Source organism: Dipodomys ordii, unplaced genomic scaffold, assembly GCF_000151885.1.
Source record: "Dipodomys ordii isolate 6190 unplaced genomic scaffold, Dord_2.0 Scaffold92, whole genome shotgun sequence".
NCBI lineage: Eukaryota > Metazoa > Chordata > Mammalia > Rodentia > Heteromyidae > Dipodomys > Dipodomys ordii.
This window is the reverse complement of record NW_012267308.1, coordinates 5,136,382-5,161,561: the sequence shown is the minus strand read 5'-3', so window position 1 is coordinate 5,161,561 and position 25,180 is coordinate 5,136,382. Positions and strand designations below refer to the sequence as shown.

The 25,180-nt window shown below is 48.7% G+C and overlaps 1 protein-coding gene across 1 annotated transcript in view; it reads right to left on the bottom strand.

Moving 5' to 3' along the window:
• Ryr1 (ryanodine receptor 1 (skeletal)) overlaps positions 1–25,180 on the bottom strand; it is a 111,771-nt gene that overhangs the window by 4,307 nt on the left and 82,284 nt on the right. The window contains exons 81-97 of the mRNA XM_013026195.1: positions 24,555–24,643; positions 24,343–24,471; positions 24,151–24,255; positions 21,993–22,074; positions 20,117–20,304; positions 15,401–15,742; positions 12,866–13,672; positions 11,742–11,809; positions 10,006–10,162; positions 8,069–8,155; positions 6,779–7,030; positions 5,322–5,452; positions 4,466–4,508; positions 2,921–3,051; positions 2,766–2,826; positions 1,656–1,802; positions 1,376–1,510 (exon numbers count right to left, since the gene is read on the bottom strand). Of these exons, the coding sequence (XP_012881649.1) occupies positions 1,376–1,510; positions 1,656–1,802; positions 2,766–2,826; positions 2,921–3,051; positions 4,466–4,508; positions 5,322–5,452; positions 6,779–7,030; positions 8,069–8,155; positions 10,006–10,162; positions 11,742–11,809; positions 12,866–13,672; positions 15,401–15,742; positions 20,117–20,304; positions 21,993–22,074; positions 24,151–24,255; positions 24,343–24,471; positions 24,555–24,643 (2,954 nt within the window). The remainder of the gene's footprint in view (positions 1–1,375; positions 1,511–1,655; positions 1,803–2,765; positions 2,827–2,920; positions 3,052–4,465; positions 4,509–5,321; positions 5,453–6,778; positions 7,031–8,068; positions 8,156–10,005; positions 10,163–11,741; positions 11,810–12,865; positions 13,673–15,400; positions 15,743–20,116; positions 20,305–21,992; positions 22,075–24,150; positions 24,256–24,342; positions 24,472–24,554; positions 24,644–25,180) is intronic.

The window sequence follows — 25,180 nt, the reverse complement described above, 5'->3', positions numbered from 1 at the left end:
GAAGTGGCGCTGTAGCTCAAGTGGTAGAGCGCTCGCCTTGAGCTGAAGAGCTGAGGGACAGCGCCCAGGCCCAGAGTTCAAGCACCACAGCCGACGAAAAAAAAAAAAAAAAAAGTTGCTTTGGCAAAAAAGCACTGACTCCTGACTTGGGCTCACAAATAAACTAAAGGCAGGTGGAAAGCTAGGCAATCCTGCCTCCACTTTTGAGCTATGTCTTATATTTTATTTTATTTATCTATTTATTTATTTATTCCCAGTCTTGGGGCTTGAACTCAGGGCCGGGGCACTGTCCCTGAGCTTCTTTTGCTCAAGGCTAGCACTCTACCACTTGAGCCACAGCTCCACTTCTGGCCTTTTCTATTTATGTGGTACTGAGGAATCAAACCCAAGGCTTCATGCATGCTAGGCAAGTGCTCTACCACTAGGCCACATTCCCAACTCTATGTCTTTCATTTTAATCCATTTCCTTCCCTGAGAATCCAAGGAAGGACAACACTTATTATAATAGCTTTATGACAAGGAACTACAACTACCCCTAAGGAAATCTTTGTAGGACATATCACTCCCAGAGGAGGACAGTTATATATAAAAGATGAGGTTGCGTCTGGGAGCAGAGGAAACTCATCTCATGGGAACCACATTGCTCCTCTCAAGTAATCACAGCCATAATGACTTTTCCAGAATCCTTGGCAGAACCAGAACTGAGACAATGGGTCAACAAGGTCCAACCTGCAACTGGGATTGTTTATGCATACTTTATGCTTTATTCCCCTCCATTTTCCTCCCTTCTTCCCTCCCTCTCTCCTTTCTTCCCTCTCTCCCTTTCTCTCTCCCTGTCTCCTGCTCTCTTTCTCCCCTTCCTTCCTTTCCCCTCCTTTTCCTTTCCTTTCTGTTTGTGCTGGTTCTGGGGCTTGAACACTGGGCTGAAGTACTGCCCTTAAGCATTTGTGCCCAATGCTAGAGCACTCTATCACTTAAACCTCTGCCACTTCTGGTTTTCTGGTAGTTCAGTATAGATAAGAGCCTCACAGACTTCCCAGCCTGGGCTGGTTTTGAACCACAATTCTCAGATCTCAGCTGCTTGAGTTGCTAGGATTAGAGGTGTGAGTGAGCAATACCCAGCTCATCCTTTTCCTTCTTTATCTGAACCTGTCACTCGTGTCTGTACTCTGAAGGTGGCTGAATAGCTAAGCCATGTACTAACTCTCTTTTGCTCTGTCCTTCCCCACGTCTCTCTATTTGGTGCACAGCAATGAGTAGCCAGACCTGATATGTGGACCAGAGCCTAAAACTCCAGTTCCAGGTACTGTTGTGAACGTACATGTATGGACAGGGAAACTGAGGTCATGAATTGCTGGGGAGGAAGGGGGCTCACCGTCATCATGTCATCACATTTCATGTCCGGTTCGTCCTCATCCTCGCTCTTGTTGTAGAACTTGCGGAAGAAGTTGAAGGCCACCACGGTGTACAGATAGACTACCACAGCCAGGAGGCCCACGGTCATCACCAGCTGGGGGCAGGGGTGGGCAGGTCAGCTCCAACCCCTCCCTGTCCATGACCCCAACCTCCTGTCCATGCAGCACCCTGGCACAGCCATCCAGCCTTATCCCCTCCCCCAGACTGCCAGGCTCCTCCCTGCCAGGTCCTGGTCCCACCTGCTTCCCATTGTGGGTAACGGAGGAAAGGATGGTTCGCAGTGTCTTCACCCCCATAGCGATGTCCAGGAGGTGGGCAGCGAAGAAGAAGTTGTTGTAGTGACCCAGGAGAGACATTACCATGTACCAGCCGAGGTATAGGAAAGACTGTATGTGGTACACAGGGGCTGGGGTCAGCGAACATGTAAAGGACACTTGGGAGCACTGTGCATCCTGTGCTACCTCAGATTGGAGGAGGTGTGTGTGGGAGCACTAGGAAGCCAGGGAGCACTCTAGGGGAAGGTGGAGAGCAACTTCTTCCTCTCCAGAAGGAAGCTGGCTGAGCTGGTGTGGTGGTACAACTAATCCCAGTTACTTGAGAAATGGTGTCAGGAGGATCATGAATTCAAAGCCAGCCTCAGCTACATAGGAAATTTGATTATTTGCTGGGTCAGTCTGAGCTAAATAGGGAGATCATGTGTCAAAACACACACACCACAGAGAGACAGAGAGAGAGAGACAGAGAGAGAGAGAGAGAGACAGACAGACAGACAGAGACAGACAGAAACAGAGAGACAGAGAGAGATATATCTAGGAGTGGTACCAGCTACTCAGGAGGCAGAGATTGTGGTTGGAGGCCAGCCCTAGCAAAAAAGTTAGTGAAACCTTCTCCACACACACACACACACACACACACACACACACACACACCACATCTCAACCAACAAACTGGGTAAAGAAGCCACAGTTAGGAAGTAGGATTGTGATCTGAGGCCTGAGGATTTTCTGGCCCAAGTTAAAAACCTACCTAAAAAAATAACTGAAGCCAAAAAAAAAAAAGGCTGAGGGTGTGGCTAACGTCACACAGCATCTGTGTGCCTCGCAAAGCACCAGATTTTAAGTTCAAACTATAGTATGGGGGGCAGGGGACAAACAAAAACAAAAAAACTGAAATCTAGGAGCACTAAGGTATCAAAAGTTATTCTGGGGACAAGGAATCTGAGTGAGAAGGTATCCCAAGATCAAAGGTATAAAAGGAAGGGGTTCAGGATTCATTCTTGGGTCAGAAACATTTGTGAGGAGGGGGGAGGCCCCTCCTTCTGGGTCCCTCCCACCTCTGGTGCTCCTCACGTTGTCTGTGAATATGACTCCAAACTTCCATATCTGGTATTTGACATCGATGGACATGAGCCTGTAGGCAGGGCGAAGAGGAGGGGACAGCCAATGGTTGAACATCAGACCCTGACCACCTCCCCCACCCCCACCTGAGTGCTGCCCCAACTCACCAGGTGAGCAGCCCCGGTGGAGGCTCAGGTTTGCGCCCACTGTGGGCAGTGATCTCCAGTGAGGCCAGGTCCATGCCCAGCAGCTCTGCTATCCGCTCTCGCCCAAAGATGTCCCCATGTTTATCCAGAACCTAGGGAACAGGGTCAGGAAGGCTTAGACTTGACTAGTTAGCATCCAGACTAGACTGGCTTACATGGAGGGTGTGAGGTTACTCTGGACTTAGTGTGAGAAATTGGGGGTGTATTTTGGGGGATGGAACGGGGGTCAGAACATTCTACAGATTCTTGGGGAAAGGTCCAAAAGAGGTAAGGTCTAGCTGACTCAGTTGCCCAATTGGGATCATTTATTATTTTAGATAGATAGGTAAGAAAGCCTATGCATCTGGGCCTCTTTCCATTTACGAACCTGGCTCTCTCCATTCACTTTTCACTCACACTGCTCCAGCCACCCCAGCCTCATGGTTCAGACCAAGGATTACCTTTGTCTAGGATATTTTTCTTCTGGCTTTCTACCAGGTTCACTTTGGCACCTCCTTGTAAACTAGTATAACTGTTCCTTTTCTTTTCTTTTTCTTTCTTTCTTTCCTCCCTCCCTAGCTCTCTGTCTCTGTCTCTCTTTCTTTCCTTCCTTCTTTCTTTCGCCAGTCCTGGGGCTTGAAGTCAGGGCCCGAGCACTGTCCCTGAGCTTCTTTTGCTCAAGGCTAGCACTCTACCACTTCAGCCTCAGCTGTTTCTGTTTATGTGGTACTGAGGGATCGAACCCAGGGCTTCATGCATGCTAGGCAAGCATGGTACCCTAAGCCACATTCCTAGCCCTAGTGTAATTGTTTCTGAGCCCTCTACACTAAAAACAGCACCATGCTTGGCTCCCATTTTAGTTATATATTTGTTTATTTAGTATGATAAAAATCAAACCTAGGGTCTTACACATTTGGGGTTCTCTCTCTCTCCTCCCCCCTCTCTCTATAGGTAGTGGCACTTGAACTCAGGGCCTGAGCACTGCCCAAGGCTGGCAGTCTACCACTTGAGTCATAGCTCCCCTTCTGGCCTTTGGTTGAGAAAATAAAAGTCTTATGGATTGTCCTGCACTGGCTGGCTTTGAACTATGTGCCTCAATCCCCAGCTTCCTGAGTAGCTAGGATTACAGGCACGAGGTACTAGCACCTGGCTATGTTCAGTCTTTAACTGAATTTAAAAGTGTTGCTCCATATCTAGAGGTATGGCTCAAGTGGTAGAGCACACCTGCCTACAACACTCTAGGCTCTAAGTTCAAATCCCCATCTCTTCCCTTATTCCCTACTATATACTGAGTCTTCACCCTGCCAAATGGCAGGAAGCACAGTTTACTTGAGTCACCCCCATTAGAGGGGGAAGTATGAGAATCACCCTATGTGTCCATGGGTAAACTGAGGTGCTCTTCAGATAGGAAAAGCATTTTGCCCAAGGGTGCACACAGAGAAAGCACTCAGCAATGTTGAGAGAGCCAGGTGGTGGCACAGGAGACCCAGGCTAGAAATCCATCTTCTCCTGACCATGTCTTCTTACCTTCCGCTTGACAAATTTGTCCCAGTAGTTGCTGGGGAAAGACCTGCAGAGAAAGAGAGAGAGAACATCTCAGTTGGTAGAAAGCAGAGATGGGAGCTCTCTGCCAGGCACACAGAAATAAGACAGGTCTCCTGCATTGCCTAGGCTGACAAAACTTTCAATGAATTATTATTATTATTGTTGTTATTATTATTATATGTGCTGGTCTGGGGGCTTGAACTCAGGGCCTGGGCACTGTCCTTGACCTTTTTTTTTTTGTTCAAGGCTGGCACTCTACCACTTAAGCCACAGCTCCACTTCCAAGTTTTTTTGGTGGTTCATGGGAGATAAGAGTCTTTTTTGGGGGGAGGGGGAGTCTGGTCATGGGGCCTGAACTCTGGGCCTGGGCGCTGTCCCTCAGCTCTTCAGCTCAAGGTTAGCGCTCTACCACTTGAGCCACAGCACCACTTCCGGCTTTTTTCCTTTTGCTTATGTGGTGTTGAGGAATCAAACCCAGGGCCTCAAGCATGCAAGGCAAGCGCTCTACCACTGAGCCACCTTCCCAGCCCCAGAGATAAGAGTCTTACGGACTCTCTTGCCCAGGTTGGCTTTGAATTATGATTCTCAGATCTCAGCTTTTTGAGTAGCTAGGATGGCAGGTGTGGGGGCCACCAGTGCCCAGCTCAATGAATTCTTATGTCTCATTTATGGGCCCTGAGTGAGAATCACCTATTGGGACAGCATTTAACATGACAATTCTTGGACGCCAATCTGGAGGTTCTGGTCCACTGAGACTCAACTGGGGAGGAAACTCAGCTCTGCACACACTGCCCCTCCTAGCGCCCCCTCACACCATGAGGTGATGCTAGACACTTACGGTGTGTTCAGTACCAGGCGGTCCCACTGTCCCTTCACATCGTCATCTTCAGGCTGTTCTGTGATGTAAAGGCCATCGAACTCCAGCTTGCGGGCTAGCTCCTTTTCCCGTTTAAAGATCACCAGGGGCACCTGGGTTGTGGAAGGAAGGAAAGGATCAGGCCCGTGGGAGGATCAACCACCTGAGAACTGGCTGGGGCCTCCTTGTTGGAGGAGCTTTCCCACAGTGGTCAAGATGGAAATGGGGCTCCAGGGGCTGGTGACTCATGCCTGTAATCCTAGCTACTCAGGAGAGTAGCTAGGATCAGCTGAGATCTGAGGATCATGGTTCAAAGCCAGCTGGGGCAGGAAAGTCTATGAGACTCATATCTCCAATAAACCATCAGAAAACTGGAAGTGGCTCTGTGGCTCAAAGTGCTAGAGCACTAACCTTGAACAAAAAGACCTCAGAGAGGAGCAGGGCCTCCGCAACCAACCAACAAGAGAGAAGGAGAGACAGACAGACAGACAGACAGACGGACACGGGGGTGGGGGGAATTGAAATGGGAAGGCACAGGCAGAGGGTGGAGAATGGGATGTGGAATTTACATCCCTATTAACTATTTTTGTTATGCCTGATATCCAGGACCTCTAAGAGTCTCTCTTATGTAACCTAGGCTGGCTTGGTGCTTTTTTTTTTTTTTTTTTGGTAGTGGGGCTTGAACTCTGGGCTTGGGCACTGTCCCTCAGCTCTTCAGCTCAAGGTGAGTGCACTACCACTTGAGCCATAGAACCACTTCCCCTAGGCTGGCTTGGAACTCTCAAGCCTTACAAGTGCTGAGATTACAGGTATGTGCTACCACACTTGGCTCACTACAGATCTTAATTCACCCAGCAACAAACATGCAGAGCATTCCCAATGACACAGTTGCCTCCTGATGCAGAAATTGACAGATATCTAGGCCTGGAGATTTGAAAAGTCTTGGCCTTGACTACCTCAGCCATCATCTGTACCTGTTCCAATTTGACTGCCACCTTTGCTACAGACCCCGATTTTTCTTTTCTTTTCTTTTTGTCAGTCATGGGGCTTGAACTCAGGGCCTGGACACTGTCCTAGAGCACTTTCAAAAGGTCAAGACTAGTGCTCTACCATTTAAAACCATAGTACGACTTCTGGTTTTCTGCTGGTTATTAGAGTTAAAGAGTCTCACAGAGTTTCCTGCCTGGGCTGGCTTTGAACTGTGCTCCTCTCATCTCAGCTTCCTGAGTAGCTTGGATTACAGGCATGAGCCACCAGTACCCCATCCCAAGTTTTCTATCAGTGTCTCATCCTTACTTCAACCTCTCTTCATGTCTCAACCACTGTGAGAGCTCAACTTCTGCCCCATCCCCAAGCTCTACCCCAGATCCTCCCCATCAATGCCCCAGCATCTTGCCCCCTTCTAAGCCCCTGTCCCCAGGACCACAGTTATAGCCCACCTTAAGACAGTTGTAGCCAATGATGCAGAGGAAGGCCACCAGTGTGTGTAACAGACTCAAGCACCGCAGAGCAGGTTCCATGTAGCCTGTACTCTCTTCCAGGAAATAGTATACCATGTTTTCATCCTCATCACCTTCTACCTCCTCACCAGCCCCTGAGCCCCAGCCAGAGCCACCGCCAGACCCTGCTCCCGACATCTCTCCAGCCGCTGAGCCCTCCATGTCATCCTCTCCTGGTGGTGAATCTGAGACCTAAATTCGGGACAGAGATCCATTAGGAAGGGGATCCTGGTATTCTCAGCACCTTATCTGACCCACCCTGAAATCACTAGCATATGCTCAGCAGCCTCCATTCCTGAAGTGAGACTGGGCTTCTAACATAGATATAGACTCAGCTGAACTATGCTCAAGATTGAGGAGTAGGCCTAGGACAATAGCTAGTAAATCAGACTCTGCCCTGGGAATTTGTCCCGAACTGGGAGATGGGATGACTGGGGAGTAAAAAGAATTAGAATGGAGCCTGGTGCCTGTGGCTCACACTTGTAATCCAAGTTTCTTAAGAGGCTGAGACTCTGAGGATCGCAATTCAAACCTAGCCCCGACAGGAAAGTCTGTGAGACTTATCTCCAATTAACCACCAAAAAGCTGGAAGTGAAGCTGTGGCTGAAACTAGCCTTGAGAACTCTAGCCTTGAGTAAAAAAGCTCAGGGACAGTGCCAAGGCCTTGATTTCAAGCCCCAGGACTGGCACACACACAAAAAAGAAAAACGAAATCAAGTCACAAAAAATACACCTTACTGATGTCATGCAACCCTTAAAGTGGTAAAACCAGGACTTGATCTCCCAGACACTAAGCTCTGACCTCTCTCTAGCCTGTCTCTGTGTCCTGTGAGCTAGTCCCCTGGCCAGAAGCTGACTGTCCCTCCATGCTGTGAGCTGCTCACTTCCTCCTCCCCACATTTCGATTCTGAGCTGACAGGAAAGCAAAGGTGCTTTGCCAACTCGGTAAGTGTCCTGTACATGGCCCAGCCTGACATGTGGCAGAGGTGGGCCACACATACAATAACTCTAGCTCCTGCTCCTCTACTTCCCACGGCCACTCATATCTGCCCTAGAGGGACCCCACACTGTTCCCAGACCCAAGTACCAAGCCTGAACCATGCAAAGGATACTAAGCCCCATACCTTGTATCTGCAGTTCAGGATCCCTGGGGGTCTGTGGAGAGCTGAAGATCCCCCCTTTCCCACCCCACAGCCTGGATAAGGGCCTGACCCATCATGTGACCAGTACCTTATAAAACAGCAGAATGAAGTTGATGGCAAATGCCAAGAAGAGGGCAAGGAACCGCAGAGTGTAAAAGTTCCGGGAGAGGTAATTCTGTATGTGAGAGAGAGACAGAGAAAGAGAAAGAGAGAGGAGAGAGAGAGAAGGGAAAGACAGAGGGAGAGAGACAGAACACTCACAGTCTGGTCTCTTCCCTGGAGAACCCTCCCATCCATCACTTACCCACCATCAGGGCTCCTGGTCCTCAACAGCCAACCCTATTAACTCCTACTTATTGAGTGCTTGCTGTATACCAAGACCTGGGTGGAGAACTTTATATACACCAATCGGTTTCATTCTTACTACAACCCTAGGCTTTCTAGACAAGAAAATGGGCTTCGGGCTCAGAGCCAATGGCTCATGCCTATAATCCTAGCTACTCAGGAGGCTGAAATCAGAGGATCTTCCCAGCCCAGGCTGGGAAGTCCATGAGACTCTTATCTCCAATGAACTACCAAAAAGGCCAGAAGTGGAGCTTTGGCACCACTAGCTGTGGCTAGTGGTACAACACTAGCCTTGAGAAGAAAAAGATGCTCAGGGACAGTGCCAGGCCCTGAGTTCAAATTCTACGATCAGCACCAAAACAAAAAAAGAAGAAGAAAAGAAAAGAAAAAGAAAAAAGAAAACAGGAGCAGGGAAGTGGTATTTGGTTCAACATCCCATAGTAGCAGACCTGGAATGATGATGACTGTGGTGATGATGATGATGATGATGATGTCTGTATGAGGTATGGAACCCAGGGCCTTGCAACCTCTAAGCAACCTCTCTGAGCTATATCCCCAGTCCCATACCTGAGAATTAAACCTTAGTAGTCACGCACCTGAGTCTATACCCCAACCCCATATGCTGGCTTGCAGGTGATGTTACCTGTATTGTTTTGGTGCAGGGACTAGGGCTTGAACTCAGCCTGGGCATTGTCTCTGAGTTTTTGTGCTCAAGGCTAGCATTCTACTACTTGAGCCACATCTCCACCTCTGGCTTTTGGGAGTTAACTAAAGATAAGAGTCTCACAGACTTTTCTGCCCGGGGTGGCTTTGAACCATGATCCTCAGATCTCAGCCTCCAGAATAGCTAGGATTAAAAGTGTGAGCCACCAGAGCCCGGCTCCATCTCTTCTTTGTCTCTCCACTTCCTCCTGTGTCTCTCATTCCTCGCACAAACCCTCATGACAGGGCCTTCTGTTGAACTTGTATCTCTCACCCCCACTCCCCACATCAGGATTGGTGGGAGGGAAGAATAGTCACCATGCTTTCTCCAAGGATGGATGAGAAGATGGGCTGTTGTATAGGAATCCCTGACAGCTTAGACCCCTGCAGGAGCTGGGGTCAGGCCTAGTCCAGATATAGAAGGTCATGCAATAGAATACACTGGGGAGAAAGGGGAGATTAGAGCCTCAGCTGGCTAGATGGGTTGGGCCCAAGCAGGTGGTGCTGGAGGAGCAAAGATGTGGAGGTAGGAATAGGGATTGGGAGTCAAGTGAGGGTCACTTGAAAAAATGCCCTACTGGGCCCCAGATCCTGGCCCTTGTCTGGAGACAGCTCTGCCTTCTTTGCCAGCCTGGCTTCTTTTCAGACATGAGTGTGTCATAGGTGAGTTTTCTTTTTTTGGGGGGGTCCAGTCGTGGGGCCTGAACTCTGGGCCTGGGCGCTGTCCCTCAGCTCTTCAGCTCAAGGCTAGCGCTCTACCACTTGAGCCACAGTGCCACTTCCGGCTTTTTTCTTTTTGCTTATGTGGTGCTGAGGAATTGAACCCAGGGCCTCAGGCATGCAAGGCAAGTGCTCTACCATTGAGCCACCTTCCCAGCCCCTCATAGGTGAGTTTAAAACCAGTGTGAGGAGGACAGGTGAGGAGGACACAGGTTTCTCTGTGAGAAGAAGTTTCATGAGTCTTTAGGGGACCCTCACCAAGAACTTCACCCTCTGCACTTCCAGCTCCCCCCAGAATTCCAAGCCTGCACCTCCAGCTTCCTCCTTTTTCGGAGGGGGTGGAGGGGGTGCTGTCTTCGTGGGAGGCTCCTCTGGTGGGGGTTCTTGGACTTCTTCCTTCTCCCCGTTCTCAGTACTGTAAGGCAGGATATAGGAAGAGGTCATGAAGTGCCTGGGCAATTCATTGTTCAAAATCATTCACAAAGGGTCCTGCCTGTGGCCTAGCTCAGATCTAGAGATGCTAGGAACACTGAGTAATGAGACATCCATTGGCTCCACCTTCATGGGATTCCAGCCCAGTGTAACTAAGGGGGAGCAGTCCTAACTGGAACGAAGGAGGCAAGAAACTAAATGAGACATCTGGTCAGCCTAGGAGGGAGCCACATAGCATAACAGACAGACAGTGAATGCCCATAATCCCAACTACTCAAAAAGTGGAGATAGGAGCCAGGTGCTGGTGGCTCATGCCAGTCATCCTAGCTACTCAGGAGGCTGAGATCTGAGGATCAAGGTTCAAAGCCAGCCCAAGCAAGAAAGTCTGTGAGGCTCTCATCTCCAATTAACCACCAGAAAACTAGAAGTGGCACTGTGACTTAAAGTACCTGAGAGCTAGCCTTGAGCAAAAGAGCTCAGGGAGAGTGCCTAGGACCCAAATTTAAACCCCATGACGAAAGAAAAAAAGAGCCGGGCGCCAGTGGCTCACGCCTGTAATCCTGGCTACTCAGGAGGCTGAGATCTGAGGATCAAGGTTCAAAGCCAGCCCGGGCAGGAAAGTCTGTGAAACTCTTATCTTCAATAAGCCACCAGGAAAAAAAAAACAAACAAAAAAACGGAAGTGGTGCTGTAGCTCAAATGGTAGAGCGCTAGCTTTGAGCTGAAGAGCTGAGGAACAGAGCCCAGGCCCAGAGTTCAAGCCCCACAACTGACAAAAAAAAAAAAAGAAAAAAGGAAGAAAGAAAGAAAGGAAGGAAGGAAGGATGGAAGGAAGGAAGGAGAGAAAGAGAGAAAAAGAAGGTGGAGATAGGAGGATCACACAGTCCAAGTTTGGTCTGGACAAAACACAAGACCCTATGTGCAAAACAAACCTAAAGTTAAAGGACTGGGGGGCTGGCTCAAGTGGCAGAATTGCTTGCCTAGCAAGTTCAAGACCCTGAGTTCAAATCCAGTATTGCAAACAAACAAACAAACAAATGGTATCATGGAGGAGACACATGAGCCTGAACAGAAAGAACTAGAAAACTCAGGAAGCTTGGAGGGAAAATGTTCCTGGTAGAGGGAACAGCTTGGAGTTAAAAGAACAGAATTTATTCCTAAGCCGGGTGTTGGTGGCTCACACCTGTAATTCTAGCTGCTCAGGAGGCTGAGATCTGAGGGTCATGGTTCAAAGCCAGCCTGGGCAGGAAAATCTGTGAGACTCTTATCTCCAATAAACCACTCAGAAAACTGGAAGTGGTGCTGTGGCTCAAATGGTAGAGTGTTCACCTTGAGCTGAAGAGCTGAGGGACAGCACCCAGGCTGAGAGTTCAAGCCCCATGATAAAAAAAGAAAGAAAGAAAAAGCATTTATTTCTTTGCATGGGTTCTTTCCTTTGTGTCCCTGGCTGGAATGTAGGGTGACCAGGACAGCTTTGTGGTTTGACCTCAGGAGTCTCCCAGTCCAGAAGGGAGGCAGTGTATAGGGCCTCAGTTCCCCCTCTTCTTCCCTGAGACACTCACTCAGCTTTCTCTGGTTCAGGCTCTGGCTCTGGTTCTGGAGGCTGTTCTTCTTCCTCTTCTCCCTCCACCTGGGGATAGGACACAGGTCTGAATCTTCTCAGGGCTGGCCTGCCTAATCCTACACTGGCCCTTTGTCCCAGCAGCTCATCCCCCATTTTCAGGTTATCCAAGAGATACCCTCACCCCAGGGAAGAGGGGCTATCATTTTCTCTCCTTCGCTTTCATTCTGTTTCTTTTGTGCCAACACTAGGGTTTGAACTCAAGACCGGGCAACTGACCCTGAGCTTTTTCACTCAAGGCTAGTACTCCATTTCCAGACTTTTGCTGGTTAATTGGAGATAACTGTCTCATAGACTTTCCTGCCCAGGCTACCATCAAACCGTGATCCTCAGAGCTCAGCCTCCTGAGTGTATTTAGGATTACAGGTATGACTCTTAGAGCCTAGCTAGGACTTCTTGATTTCACTGTACAGGAGGTAAATTGTACATGGTCAGGCTGACTTCATGGAAAGCCTTTATCTGCTGTGGCATCTCATCTCCTTGACAACCACAGGTCAATAAGGCAGTCACAGCACCTAGACCTAAGGATGCTTTGGGGGTCTTTCTGTTTTTTGTTTTTGTTTTTAGGTCAGTCATGAAGCCTGAACTCTGGGCCTGGGCGCTGTCCCTCAGCTCTTCAGCTCAAGGCTAGCGTTCTACCTCTTGAGCCACAGTGCCACTTTTGGCTTTTTCTGCTTATGTGGTACTGAGGAATCCAACCCAGGGCCTCATGCATGCAAGGCAAGCGCTCTACCACTGAGCCACCTTCCCAACCCCTGGGGGTCTTGAGTGGACTAATTTCATACAAACCATGTATCTCTGAGGGTCTTTCCCAGGGTCCCTGACCTCTGTCTTCTTGGATCTTTTTAAACTTGGTTCCTATTCCCCTGTGATTTGTTTCTGGGACTCTGGATGTACTTTACTGCAGATGTCTTTCTCTTTCACGTTGGGACCCTTTCTCTAGGTATCTGTTCCTGGCTCTTTTTCTAAGCATCTCCATCTTCCACCAGCTCATATCCACCCACCCAGGGTCTCTCTCTCTCTCTCCCACCCCATTGCTCAGCACCCACATGAATCCCAGCTCACCCCCGGCTTCCTCTTGAGGATCGGGGAACCCTCAGGCGTAGGTGGCTCCACTGGAGTCGTATCCCCCATGTCCCCGAGACCACCAGCCCCTTCAGGCCGGAAAGGACTCCCATCGGCCACAGCCACAGCCCGGTCTGCACCGCCCTGTCGGGCCTCATCCGATGCCGCCTCTTCTTCACCTGCACCCTCCTGGGTGTCACCCTCGCCCTCACCCTCGCCTTCACCATCTGCATCACCACCTGGCCCTGTGGGCTGCTGGCCATGCACCTCATCACCAGTGGGGTCAGGCATGCCCGCCAGGAGCTCAGTGACGGTCACTTTCTTGGCACTGTCTACCAAGCCACCGCCAAAGAGGGAGCCCCAGAGGAGGCGCAGTGTGCCTGCTGCTGCCCCAGCACCTGCTGATCCTGCCTGGGTTACCACCGCCCAGAGCAGTGCCACCACCGCCGTGGCCGCCTCCCTCGCTGTCAGCCGTCGCAGCTTCCGCACCCGCCGCCGCAGGCTGCGGTAACTAAGACCCCGCAGCGCCCGGCTCATGGCAGCTGCCAACCTCGCAGTGACACCAGCTGCCACTGCGCCTGTGGTGCCCTCGGGACCTGCCGATCCCTCCTCGGGAACTTCTGTGCCAGCCTCAGTGGCACCCTCGTCCTCCGACTCCTCTGGCTCCCCCTCAGGCTCCGAGATCTGTGCTGCAATCTGCATCTCAAAGATGGTGTCCTCACAGAAGCTCACGAACAGCTCCATCTTCTCCGACTCACCGCCCTCATTCACCACGTCGAAGATGAACTGGCGCTTGGACTCCTTCACCTGCAGTGCATATGAAGGACAGAAAGTGCCATCAGTGGGGGGTGAGGAGGGAGGGACGGGAGGCTGGGACCACAGTGACAAAAGGCCCAAAGGCCAGGTGCCAATAGCTCACATCTCTATTCCTAGCTACTCTGGAGACTAAGATCTGAGGATTGGGGGTTCAAAGCCAGCCCAGAACCGGGTGCAGGTGGCTCATGCCTGTGATCCTAGCTACTCAAGAGGCTGAGATCTGAGGATTAGAGTTCGAAGCCAGCCTGAGCAGCAAAGTCCATGAGACTCTTATGTCCAATAAACCACCAGAAAACCAGAAGTGGCACTGTGGCTCAAGTGGTACAGCGTTCGCCTTGAGCTAAAGAGCTGAGGGACAGTGTCCAGGCCCAGAGTTCAAGCTCTATGACCACCCCCCCAAAAAATGTATGTATGTATGTATGTATGTATGTATGTATGTATGTATGTATGTATGTATACCAGCTCAGGCAGGAGAGATGGTGGGACTCTTATCTCCAATGAACCACCAAAAAGCCAGATGTGTACCAGGCACCACCGGTTTATGCCTAGAGATGCAGGAGGCTGAGATTTGAGGAGGAAGGCTTTGTTTTTGTTTTGTTGGTCAAGGGGCTTGAACTCTGGGCCTGGGCGCTGTCCCTCAGCTCTTCAGCTCAAGGCGAATGCTCTACCACTTGAGCCACAGCACACTTCTGGTTTTTCTGGTGGATAATTGGAGGTAAGAGTCTCACATACGGGGCTGGGAAGGTGGCTCAGTCGTAGAGCGCTTGCCTTGCATGCATGAGGCTCTGGGTTCGATTGCTCAGCACCACATAAGCAAAAAGAAAAAAGCCGGAAGTGGCACTGTGGCTCAAGAGGTAGAGTGCTAGCCTTGAGCTGAAGATCTGAGGGACAGCGCCCAGGCCCAGAGTTCAGGCCCCACGACCGGACCCCCCCCTCAAAAAAAAAAGTTTCACATACTTTCTTGCCCAAGCTGGCTTTGAACCACAATCCTCAGATCTCAGTCTCCTGAGTAGCTAGGATTACATGTGTGAGACACTGGTGCCCTGCTGAGGATGGAAGTTTGAAACCAGCCCAGGCAGGAAAGTCTGTGAAACTCTTTATTTCCAATAAACTACAAAAAAAAGAAAGAAAGAAGGAAAGGAAGGAAGGAAGGAAGGAAGGGAGAGAGGGAGAAAGAAAGAAAGGAAGGAAGAAAGGAAGGAAGGAAGGGAGGGCGAGAGGGAAGGAAGGAGAGAGAGAAGGAAGGAGGGAGGGAGAGAGAAAGAAGGAAAGAAGAAGAAAAGAAAGAAAGAAAGAGAAAAAGAAAGGAAGGAAGGAAAAGAAAAAAGCCAGAAGTGGAGCTGTGGTTCAAGTGGTAAAGTACTAGCTTTGAGGAAAAATAAAAAGTTCAGAGACAGTGCCCAGGCGTTGAGTTCAATCCCCAGGACTCAAGTACTCGCGTGTGCACACCCCCCCCCATCCCCGCCCCTACAGAGCCAGAAGTGGAAGTGTGACTCAAGAGGTAGAATACCAGCTTTGAGTGAGAAAGCTAAGAGTCAGCATCCAGGCCCTAACCTCAAGCCCTAGTACTGGTACACAAACAGTAACAACAACAACAACAAAACCCAAAAGGTTGGGCATGGGCTTGCTGGAGCACAGGAGCCCACACGTGCAAGGTGTGCACAACCCCACGTGGAGTGCAAGCCTTCTAGGAGTGGACAAACCCATAGATCTGCTCACCTGGGGCATCTCCCACTGGGCGCGGTTGGTCTCTGAGATCTCGAAGTAGATCCTCTCAATGCGTCGTGAGGCTCCCATGATCTCGATGCGGCCCAGGTAGGGCCGGAAGTACTCAAGGATACTCTCAGCCAGCTCCAAGAAGGTGCGCAGGCGTGGGTCATGTGGCACATGCTCGGACAGGTTGGTCAGCAGCACTGCCACATTGAAGCCGATGTCACGAGCTGGTTCCTGGAAGCGGTTGGCAAACTCCTCACAGTTGATCATCTCATTCTCATCTGCTTCAGAGCAGGAAAGCAGGAACTGGATCTCCGGGCCAGTGAACTGCTTCTGACTATCCATAGCCTAGAGGTAAGTAGGAGAGGTCAGTGGGGGTGACTGGGGTTTAAACGCAGGGCCTAGGAGCTGACCCTTAGCTTTTTTGCTCAAGGCAGGAGGAGAACATTCTACAATTTGAGCCACACCGCCTACCCTCTTATGTACTTTAAAAAAATGTAAATATAATTTTATTGTCATGATTAAGGTGTTGCACAGAGGGGTTATAGTCTCCTAAGTCAGGTAATGAGTACATTTCTTTTTTTTGGACAATGTCACCCCTTTCTTTGCTTTCCACCAATTTCCCCCTCCCATCCCAGCCCACAAGCTGCATAACTCATTTTCCATATAGTGTTTGCTGAGTACCATGCCTGCATTTGGTCATCCTTCCTCCCTGCCCTCCCATAAGACAGAAAAAAATAACAAAACATCACGGCACTGGTGGCTCATGCCTATAATCCTAGCTACTCAGGAGGCTGAGATCTGAGGATTGTGCTTTGAGGCCAGCCTGCACAGGAAAGCCCATAGGACTTTTATTTCCAATTAATCACAGAAAAAGCCAGAAGTGGCCCTGTGGCTCAAGGAGTAGAGTGCTAGCCTTGAACACAAAGAGGCTCAGGGATAGTGCCCGGGTCCTGAGTTCAAGCTCCAGGACTGTCAATAAATAAATAAATACACCACCACCATCAACAAAAAGCCCATATTTCCATTTCCTGGAACTAATTTCAATAAATAGTATTTTAAATGTGCAGAGGCCTTATGCATTTGGGTTCCTTCCTTAAGAGTATCTTTCTTTAGTCTCACAGTTTATATGTGAATGCCTAGGGTCTTATATAATTTATCATGCCCTGTGTACTTTAGATCTAGCTTCCACATGAGCTTTAAAAACATGCACTGTTTGTCTCTGAGCTTGGCTTACCTCACTCTTTTATGTACTTTTGCAAGCAGTTATTGAAGGCAATTTTCTAAATGTTCTTGACCACACCAATAGTAAGAATGTATTGCACAATATGACTCAAAAGAAAAAAAAATTCTAACTTCCTATGCAACCGTATTTGTGATGACCTATCTCCCCCGGTCTCTCTCTCCCTTCCTCCCTTCTTTCCTTCCTATGCAACTGTACTCTGCAATGTCTTTCTTTTTGGTGCCCATACTAGGGCTTGAACTCAGGGCCTTGGCACTGTCCCTGAGCTTCTTTTGCTCAAGGCCAGTGCTCTATCACTTGAGCCACAACTCTACTTCTGGCTTTTTATTAGTGATAAAGTCACATGGATTTCCTGCATGGGCTGGTTTCAAACCATGATCCTCTGATCTCAGTTTCCTGAGTTGCTAGGATTACAGGCATGAGCCACGGGTACCCAGCCCTTACTTTGTTTTTTAAAGATGCTAGTTCTGATTTAGTAGATTAATTTTGTGACCTACAATGGGCTGCAAAATACAGTGTGAGAAATGTTGCCATGGTATGAATAGAAGTGAATTTTTTTTTGTTCTAAGGAGTGCTCTGTAAAAAGCCAAGAACTTTGCAAGATGCTTTCTAAATGAGTAAGAGGCTCTGCACATCGTGAAGGGTTCTAAAAACCACAGAGTATAGAGACAGGATCACACAGAAACGTCTCCTCTTCTGCCCTGTCTTCAGCCACCTGCCTTTCTCCATGATGACCGGTAGAAGACAGTCTTCTCTCACCCCTAAACAGGTCTGGGGCCCATTGCCCTCCAAATTAGCCCTGTGATTTTTTTTTTTGCCAGTCCTGGGCCTTGAACTCAGGGCTGGGGCACTGTTCCTAAGCTTCTTTTGATCAAGACACTCTTCCACTTGAGCCACAGTACCTCTTCCAGCCTTTTCTGTTTATGTGGTACTGAGAAATCGAACCCAGGCTTCATGAATGCTAGGCAAGCATTCTACCACTAAGCCACATTCCTAGCCCCAGCCCTGTGATTTGCTGTTCTCTTTTTGTCATCATTTATTTGCCTAGGACTTTGCTTGTTTATGCTGGTACTGGGGCTTGAACTCAGGTCCTGGGTGCTCTCTTTTAACTTTCTTGTTCAAGGCTGGAACTCTACCCCTTGAGCTGTACTTCCAGCATTTTGGTGGTTAACTGGACCTAAGAGTCACATGGAGGGGCTGGGGATGTGGCTCAGTAGTGAAGTGCTTGCCTAGCATGCATGTAGCCCTGGGTTCAATTCCTCAGTACCACATAAGCAGAAAAAGCTGGAAGTGGCACTGTGGCTCAAGTGGTCGAGTGTTAGCCTTGAGCCAAAGAAGCTCAAGAACAGTACCCAGGCCCTGAGTTCAAGCCCCAGGACACACACACACACACACACACACACACACACACACACGACTTTCCTGCCTGGGCTGGCTTTGAACCATGATCTCAGATCTCAGCCTCCTGAGTAGCTAGGATTACAGATGTGAGTCACCTGCATCATTCCTTCTTTTTTAAAAAATTGTTACTGTAAAGATGGTGTACAGAGGGTTTACAGTGATGTAAGTCAGGTAATGAGCACATTTCTTTCTTTTTCTTGACAGTTGTGGGGCTTAAACTCTGGGCCTGGGCACTCTCTGAGCTCTTCAGCTCAAGGCAAGTATTCTACCACTTGAGCCACAGTGCCACTTCTGGTTTTCTGGTGTTAATTGGAGATAAAAGACTTCCCTGCCTGGGCTGGCTTTGAACTGTGATCTTCAGATCTCAGCTTCCGGAGTAGCCAGGATTACAGGCATGAGTCACTGGCACCAGGCTCTACATTTCTTTTTGAAAGGTGTCACCTTTTCCCTCATTTTTCTCTCAGTTTTCCCTCCCAACCACCATCACCCTCATTCTTCTCTCACTATTGTCAGTTTCCCATGTTGAAATTGCCTTATAGAGCTCTAAAGCTGCAGGGACTATGGTCTGGAATCTGCACTCTCTACTTGAAGCATGCCCTGTCCATAAGATACAGTTGAAGCCTCTGAATACCAGTGCTGAACGCCAGCTGCAGCAATGACTGTCAAAAGTCACCAACACCTAGCCCTAAGTGTTCTCCAGAATGCAGTGTCTTTTAAAATTTTTCTCAGTTTTAGTCTACCAGTTAGTCTACCAGTTGAACCACGACCCCAGGTCTTTCTGCTTCAGTTATAGATCAGATCAAGTCTTGAACGTTTGCTTCAGCCAAGACTTGGGATCATGATTCTCCTACTTCTGCCTCCTGAGTAGCTAGAATTACAGATGTGAGCAACCAAGTCAAGTCTCAGAATATAGATTCTTAACAGCTAAAGCCCCAGCTGAAATCTCTTTGTAGATGTCAGAAATGGAAATGGCCCAAAGTGAACTTCTGTTTGCAAAAGCCTCTGTGCCCCCACCCACCCATCTCTGGGATAGCAGTTCCACCCACCTAAGTGCTTAAACTGAAAGTGTTGAGTCATCCATGATTTGGCTCTTTTGTCCCACCACCCACACCTGATTTCTCAGTAAATCTGTCAGCTCTGCTTTCAGAGTAGATCCAGGGATCTTCCCCCTCTTTGATCCCCACTTGGACTGTGACAGCGATTTGCTTTGCCACAGGCTCCTGCCACATGATATTCTACCCTTACCTGAGGCCTAAAACAAACAAACAAAACTGGGCCAAGTTTTGAGCTATAAAATGTCATGAGTTGCTGGGCACAGGTAGCACATGCCTGTAATCCTAGCTACTCAGAAGGCTGAGATCTGAGGACTGTGGTTTGAAGGCAGCCCACGTAGAAAAGTCCCTGAGACTCTTAATCTCCAATAAACTACTTAGAAAAAGCCAAAAGTGGTGCTGTGGCTCAAGTGGTAGAGTGCTAACCTTGAGCTGAAGAGCTGAGGGACAGTGCCCAGGCCCAGAATTCAGGCCCCACAACCGGACCCCCCCGCCAAAAAAAAAAAATCAAAGTGAAAGAGTGCTAGCCTTGAATGAAAAAGCTGAGGGACAGTGCCCAGGCCCAGAGTTCAAGCCCCATGACTCACAAAAAAAAAGAAAAGAAAAAAAATATAGGTAGTCATGAATTGAGCAGCACTGCTCTAGCATGTACTCTTCTTGCCTGCCACAGGCCCAAAGCCCTAGGGGTAAGAGACCACAGACTGAACCAGTTTGCATTTTGTCATATAACAGAAAGGCCATTAGCACAGATGATAACTGTTAGAACTATTCATAATAAAGATGATTCTCATATGCATTCATGTACTTCATCCTCCAAACAACCCCAAAAGGGTCTGGAGAGAACGGCTCAGTGGTAGAACACTTGCCTAGCACACCTGAGGCCCTGAGTTCAATTCCCATTATTGTTTCATCCCAACTTACAGATAAGGAAGCTGCGGTTGGCAGAGAAGTCTGTCCTTCATGTCAGCCAGTCAGGAAGTCATAGCCAGAACTTGGCCACCCACTGAGGTCCTGTGCAGAACTCACCTTCTGGAAGTCCTTCTTAGAGATGAGGCCCCGGGGATCAGTGACATAGTCCTGGAAGGCCTCGGAGCCCACAATGTCCTTGAGTTTCAGGAACATGTCGAAGAACTTGAGGATCATCTCCACGTTGGATGAGGACTCCACGAGCATGTCTACCATCTGCCGGGCGATCATGCCATTCACCACGTTCCCTGTGGGAACTCCAGGTCAGTACAGCCCAGCACAGCATTCTTCCTTGAGTTACTATTATTATTATCATTATTATTATTATTTGGTCGTGGGCCTGAACTCTGGGCCTGGGCATCGTCCCTGAGCTCTTCAGCTCAAGGCTAGTGCTCTACCACTTGAGCCACAGTGCCCCTTCCGGCCTTTTCTGTTTATGTGGGGCTGAGGAATCAGACCCAGGGCCTCATGCATGCAAGGCAAGCACTCTACCATTTTCCCAGCTCCGACAGCATCCTTTCCTGAGTTTTCTTAGGCTAGCTTTCTCTCTCCAGCTCAGAACCTATGGCTCACCATTGGGCTCATGCTCCCAAACCAGCTTCTATATCCCCCTGAAAAGGGTTACTTCCTGATCTGTATCAGCCTACCGAGAACCCACCTGCTTATTTTGTGCTTCTCTCTCTTCTCTCCCAAATCTTTTTTTTTTTTTTTTTTTGCATGGGGCTTGAACTCAGCACCTGAGCACTGTCCCTGAGCTCTTTTGCTCAAGGCTAGTGCTCTACCACTTTGAGCCACAATACCACTTTTGGTTTCTGGTAGTTCATTGGAGATAAGAGTCTCATGAACTTTCATGTCCAACTCCAGTCCTCAGATCTCAGCCTCCTGAGTTGCTAGGATTGCAAGCATGAACCACCAGCACCCAGCCTTCTTCTTTCTCTTTTGGCAGTACTAGGGTTTGAACTCAGGGCCTCACACTTGCTAGGCAGGCACTCTGTCACTGGAACCACCATCACACACCCTAATTCTTTTTTTTTTACTTTTGTTGTTCAGGTAGGGTCTATTCTTTTTGCTGTTGTTGTTATTGTTCAGGTTGGCCTCAGACCACAGTCCTCTTTCCTTTGCCTCCAGATTACAGATCATCCTCTGCTGGAATTACAGACATGTACCACCATGCCACGCTGTCTATATCTCTCACTAGCTGGGGTAATCATCAATAAAGCTACCTGTGGGTGACAGATATCATGGCTTGCATAATTTCATGACTACCCTGGGAGAGAATGTATGACTACTTGGTTTTGCGCATGAGGATCAGCTGATGAAAATTACCCACTCAACATAGCCAGTAGATGGCAGGGAGAGAGAAGATTTGAACCCAGAGTTGCATAACCTCAGAGCTCATATACCAAAACCTTTACTGTACACAAAAGTCCTTAGATTGGCAGGAGGGAGGGGGGAAGCCAAGGATAAGCCAGTCAGGACAGAAGAAGACTATGGCAACCTGGGATTTTACATACTCTCTAGTTGGCCCGAAGCTCTAGCTTATTTCGGTACCTGTTAATTTTTTTTATTTCAATTAATGTATTAAGGGACAGAATCTCACTGTGGAGGCCAGGCTGGCCTGAAACTTGAGGTCCTCCTGATTCAGTCTTCTTCTTTTTTTTTTTTTGGGTCCGGTCATGGGGCCTGAACTCTGGGCCTGGGCACTGTCCCTCAGCTCTTCAGCAAGGCTAGCACTCTACCATTTGAGCCACAGCATCACTTCCGGCTTTTGTTTTTTCTGCTTATGTGGTGCTGAGGAATCGAACCCAGGGCCTCATGCATGCAAGGCAAGCGCTCTACCGCTGAGCCACCTTCCCAGCCCCTGATTCAGTCTTCTAAATGCTGGGAATACAGGCTATTCTGTGCTTCCACCCCCACTCCCCAGGTTGTTGTTTACCTTCCAGTAGGGACAGCAGCATCACCACCATGTCCTTCTGTAGATCGAGCAGCTCCTTCAACAGCTCAATCTGGCTGGAGTCCTAGAGATCCACAGGCCCACTGTGTCAGGGCTGGTGTCTGCAGAGACACGGCTCCCACTCCCAGGTGCTTCTCCTCCCCAACAGGTCTGAGATTACCCCCTCTCTCCCTTCTTACCTCTGAGGGGACCCGAGTCCTGACATGTTCCTCGAAAGCAGGGGAGGGGGCAGAGATAAGATTGTGGGGGTTGGGGGTTGTACTAGGTGAGGGGGAAGCACTCCCAGCAGGAGATATAAGGGGCATTAGACTGACAGAGAAGGAAGAGGAGACATGGAGAACAGACATTCAGAGCAGAGAAAGAGTGAGCAATGCTGAAGACAGAGACCCAGAACAATGCCTGTTCTATGGTTGGGTGCTCCACATCCACAATCATTGGAAAAGTAAGACTGTGTTCAGGAGGACTGCTGGGGAGACAGCCACTGTGCTTTCTGGTAAGCCACTGTGGGACATAGAGGAGCACATGCTATCCCTGCACAGTGCCTCCTGTGGGACACATGGAATCCTTCACCACAAACTTCTGCCACCTGGTAGTTAAGTTGAGTCACATACAATTGTTAATATGTGATCATTGTTGACCCAGAGAGGGCTGATTTCATATAGCTCTCTCTGACCAAGTGGAGAAGGCAAAGGAAGAGACCAGAAAAGTGGTAGGTAAAGTTCTTTCAACCCTCTAGCTTGGGGAGTTGCTAATTCTAATTCGAACACATTTGACATTCTGAATCTAAGGTTCTAACATATGAGGATCTGACTAGGGAAGAGGTGCCTACCTATGAACCAACCTACCTTCTCACACAATCCCTCCATTTTCAGTTGGGTGCCCCCTCAACCATACTCTGAGTTTTCCTGGTTAACCCCACTTCCTAGTTCACAGGCCCAAGTCTAGCCAATCAAGCCCATAAAGCTAACCACACCTTCTTATTCTAGGGGAGGATACATGACTAGGCCTGGTCAATTAGCTTTCTTTTTCTTCTGGATACAATGATTGACCCAACCAGGAACCCAATCAAAGAGAATTTCAGATCTTTTGGCTGGAGTTCTCAGAAAAGAGTTCTTTTCCCATTGGAAGTCCAGCTCACCAATTTTCCAGTCTGTAAGCTTCTGCTTGAGAATAAAGCCAAAGAAGACAGGGAGACATATCTGCTGACAGAATTCTAAGCCCCGGATCTGTGATATTAACTGACAAATTCTTTCCCCTGAGCCACAGCACTTAGTGAATTAACTCTGAAGGACTTTGGTATCTGTTTCCACTAGCATTTTGAGATTACATCTACAGTCACTTTAACTGAACTGACATTGAGGTATTGGGCTCTTACTTCAGCTCCTATCAAAGTCAGATTACAGGATTTCTGGCAATTTTTATGGTACCTTTGGGTCAATTAGAAGAAGAAAAAAAAATCTCCAGGATGCTTTCTGTGGAGAAATGACAAGTAGAATACTTTACTGCCATCTGCTGGGTAACTTCTGTACTACACAAATATATTTATGATGCTAGGCTAGGGTGCTAGGATGTTCTGAGCTATGGGCCCAGGTGTAATGAATGCATAACTGTATGTGACTGTATGTAAAAGCCTTGAACTGTTGAATATACAGAAGCAGAGCAAATGGATAAAGCGCTTGCTAGGCATTGACAAAGACTGCAAAGACACAAGGGCAGTGCGGAAAAGGGAAGCACAAAGATTCTGGTCCTTACATCATGGATGCCTGGCATGGGTGTCATCTGCCGCAGGCACAATATAAAAGCAACACTCCTTCAGTCCCCAGCCCTGATCTTAGAAGGGGCCCACTCCAATTTCAAGGCTGTGGGAACTTAAGATGACCTCATCAGAGAGAAACGAATACTACCCAATACTAAAAGCTCTGACCAGAAGGGGTGGGGCCCAGCACAAGCTAATAATGGATGTATAGGTGGAATTCTAGCTGATTGATGGGGCAAGGTCACACAGAGAGCCAATCTAGAGGGAAGACAGACTTGACCAAGGGGTGGGAACATGTTGGGAGCACTTGGATAAGAAACTGGCTAATGGGACCAAGACCGGACAGGGACTGCTGAGCAAATGGAAACAAGAAAGACCTCAAACCTGAGCAAGCTTCATCATCATGTGGGCAAACACGTGTAGGAATCCTACCACGGCGTCCCAGAGACGGCTATGTGCCAGGCTCTGCTGGTTCCCAGTGCAGGGGCCCTGGGGACAGAGGGAACTGTAAACCCAGGGAAGGGTGCTATATGGGGGAATGCTCCAACCCACCCCACCACAGTGGGCAGGCCCTACCTGAATGTACTCTGTAAGGCTATTGAACACCTGTTTAGCCACTGACATAGCCTTGGAGAAGTTTCTCTTGCCCTGTTCCTCAATGACATCCTTGCCTGAGTAGTACCAGTAGAAATCGCTGATGGATTCCTATGGGGTGAGCAGGGTGTGAGGACACTCAGGGATCCCTCCCCCAAGTTTCAAATCACATCCCAGTGGTCTCACATCCTCACCTGCAACCGCAAGAGATAGTCCACTGTGCAAATGATGATGTTAATAGTAGTTGTGTTTCCTGTCTGTGTCCTAAGATAGTTCTGGAAATCTAAGGAGATGAAAAGGCATTTATTCATTGAGCATTTAACATGCTGGGAGAGACAGATGGTGGATCATTTATTCATTTATCCAATAAAATTTTGTTGAGTATTTTACCCCCGGTGCTGGTGGCTCACAACTGTAATCCTAGCTACTCAGGAAGCTGAGATTTGAGGATCGCAGTTCAAAGCCAGCCCTGGCAGGAAAATGTAATAAACTACTCAGAAAAAGCCAGAAGTAGTGCTGTGGCTCAGGGGTAGAGGGCTAGTCTTGTGCAAAAGAAGCTCAGGGACAGTGCCCAGGCCAAGTTCAAGCCCTAGAACTGATCAAAAAACTTGTTGAATGCCCAATGCATACCAGGGGTACATGACCATTGTTTAGTAACTGTTGCAAATGACCTACTATGTGTCAAAGGGCAATAGGATCATTTTTAAATTTATCTGAAAATATTGTTGAGAATCTACTATGCATTAGGTGTTGTGTTGTGGTGGGACCTATTGTTTCTGTATTCATTTTTCCCCCCAATATTTTGTGTGTGTGTGTGTGT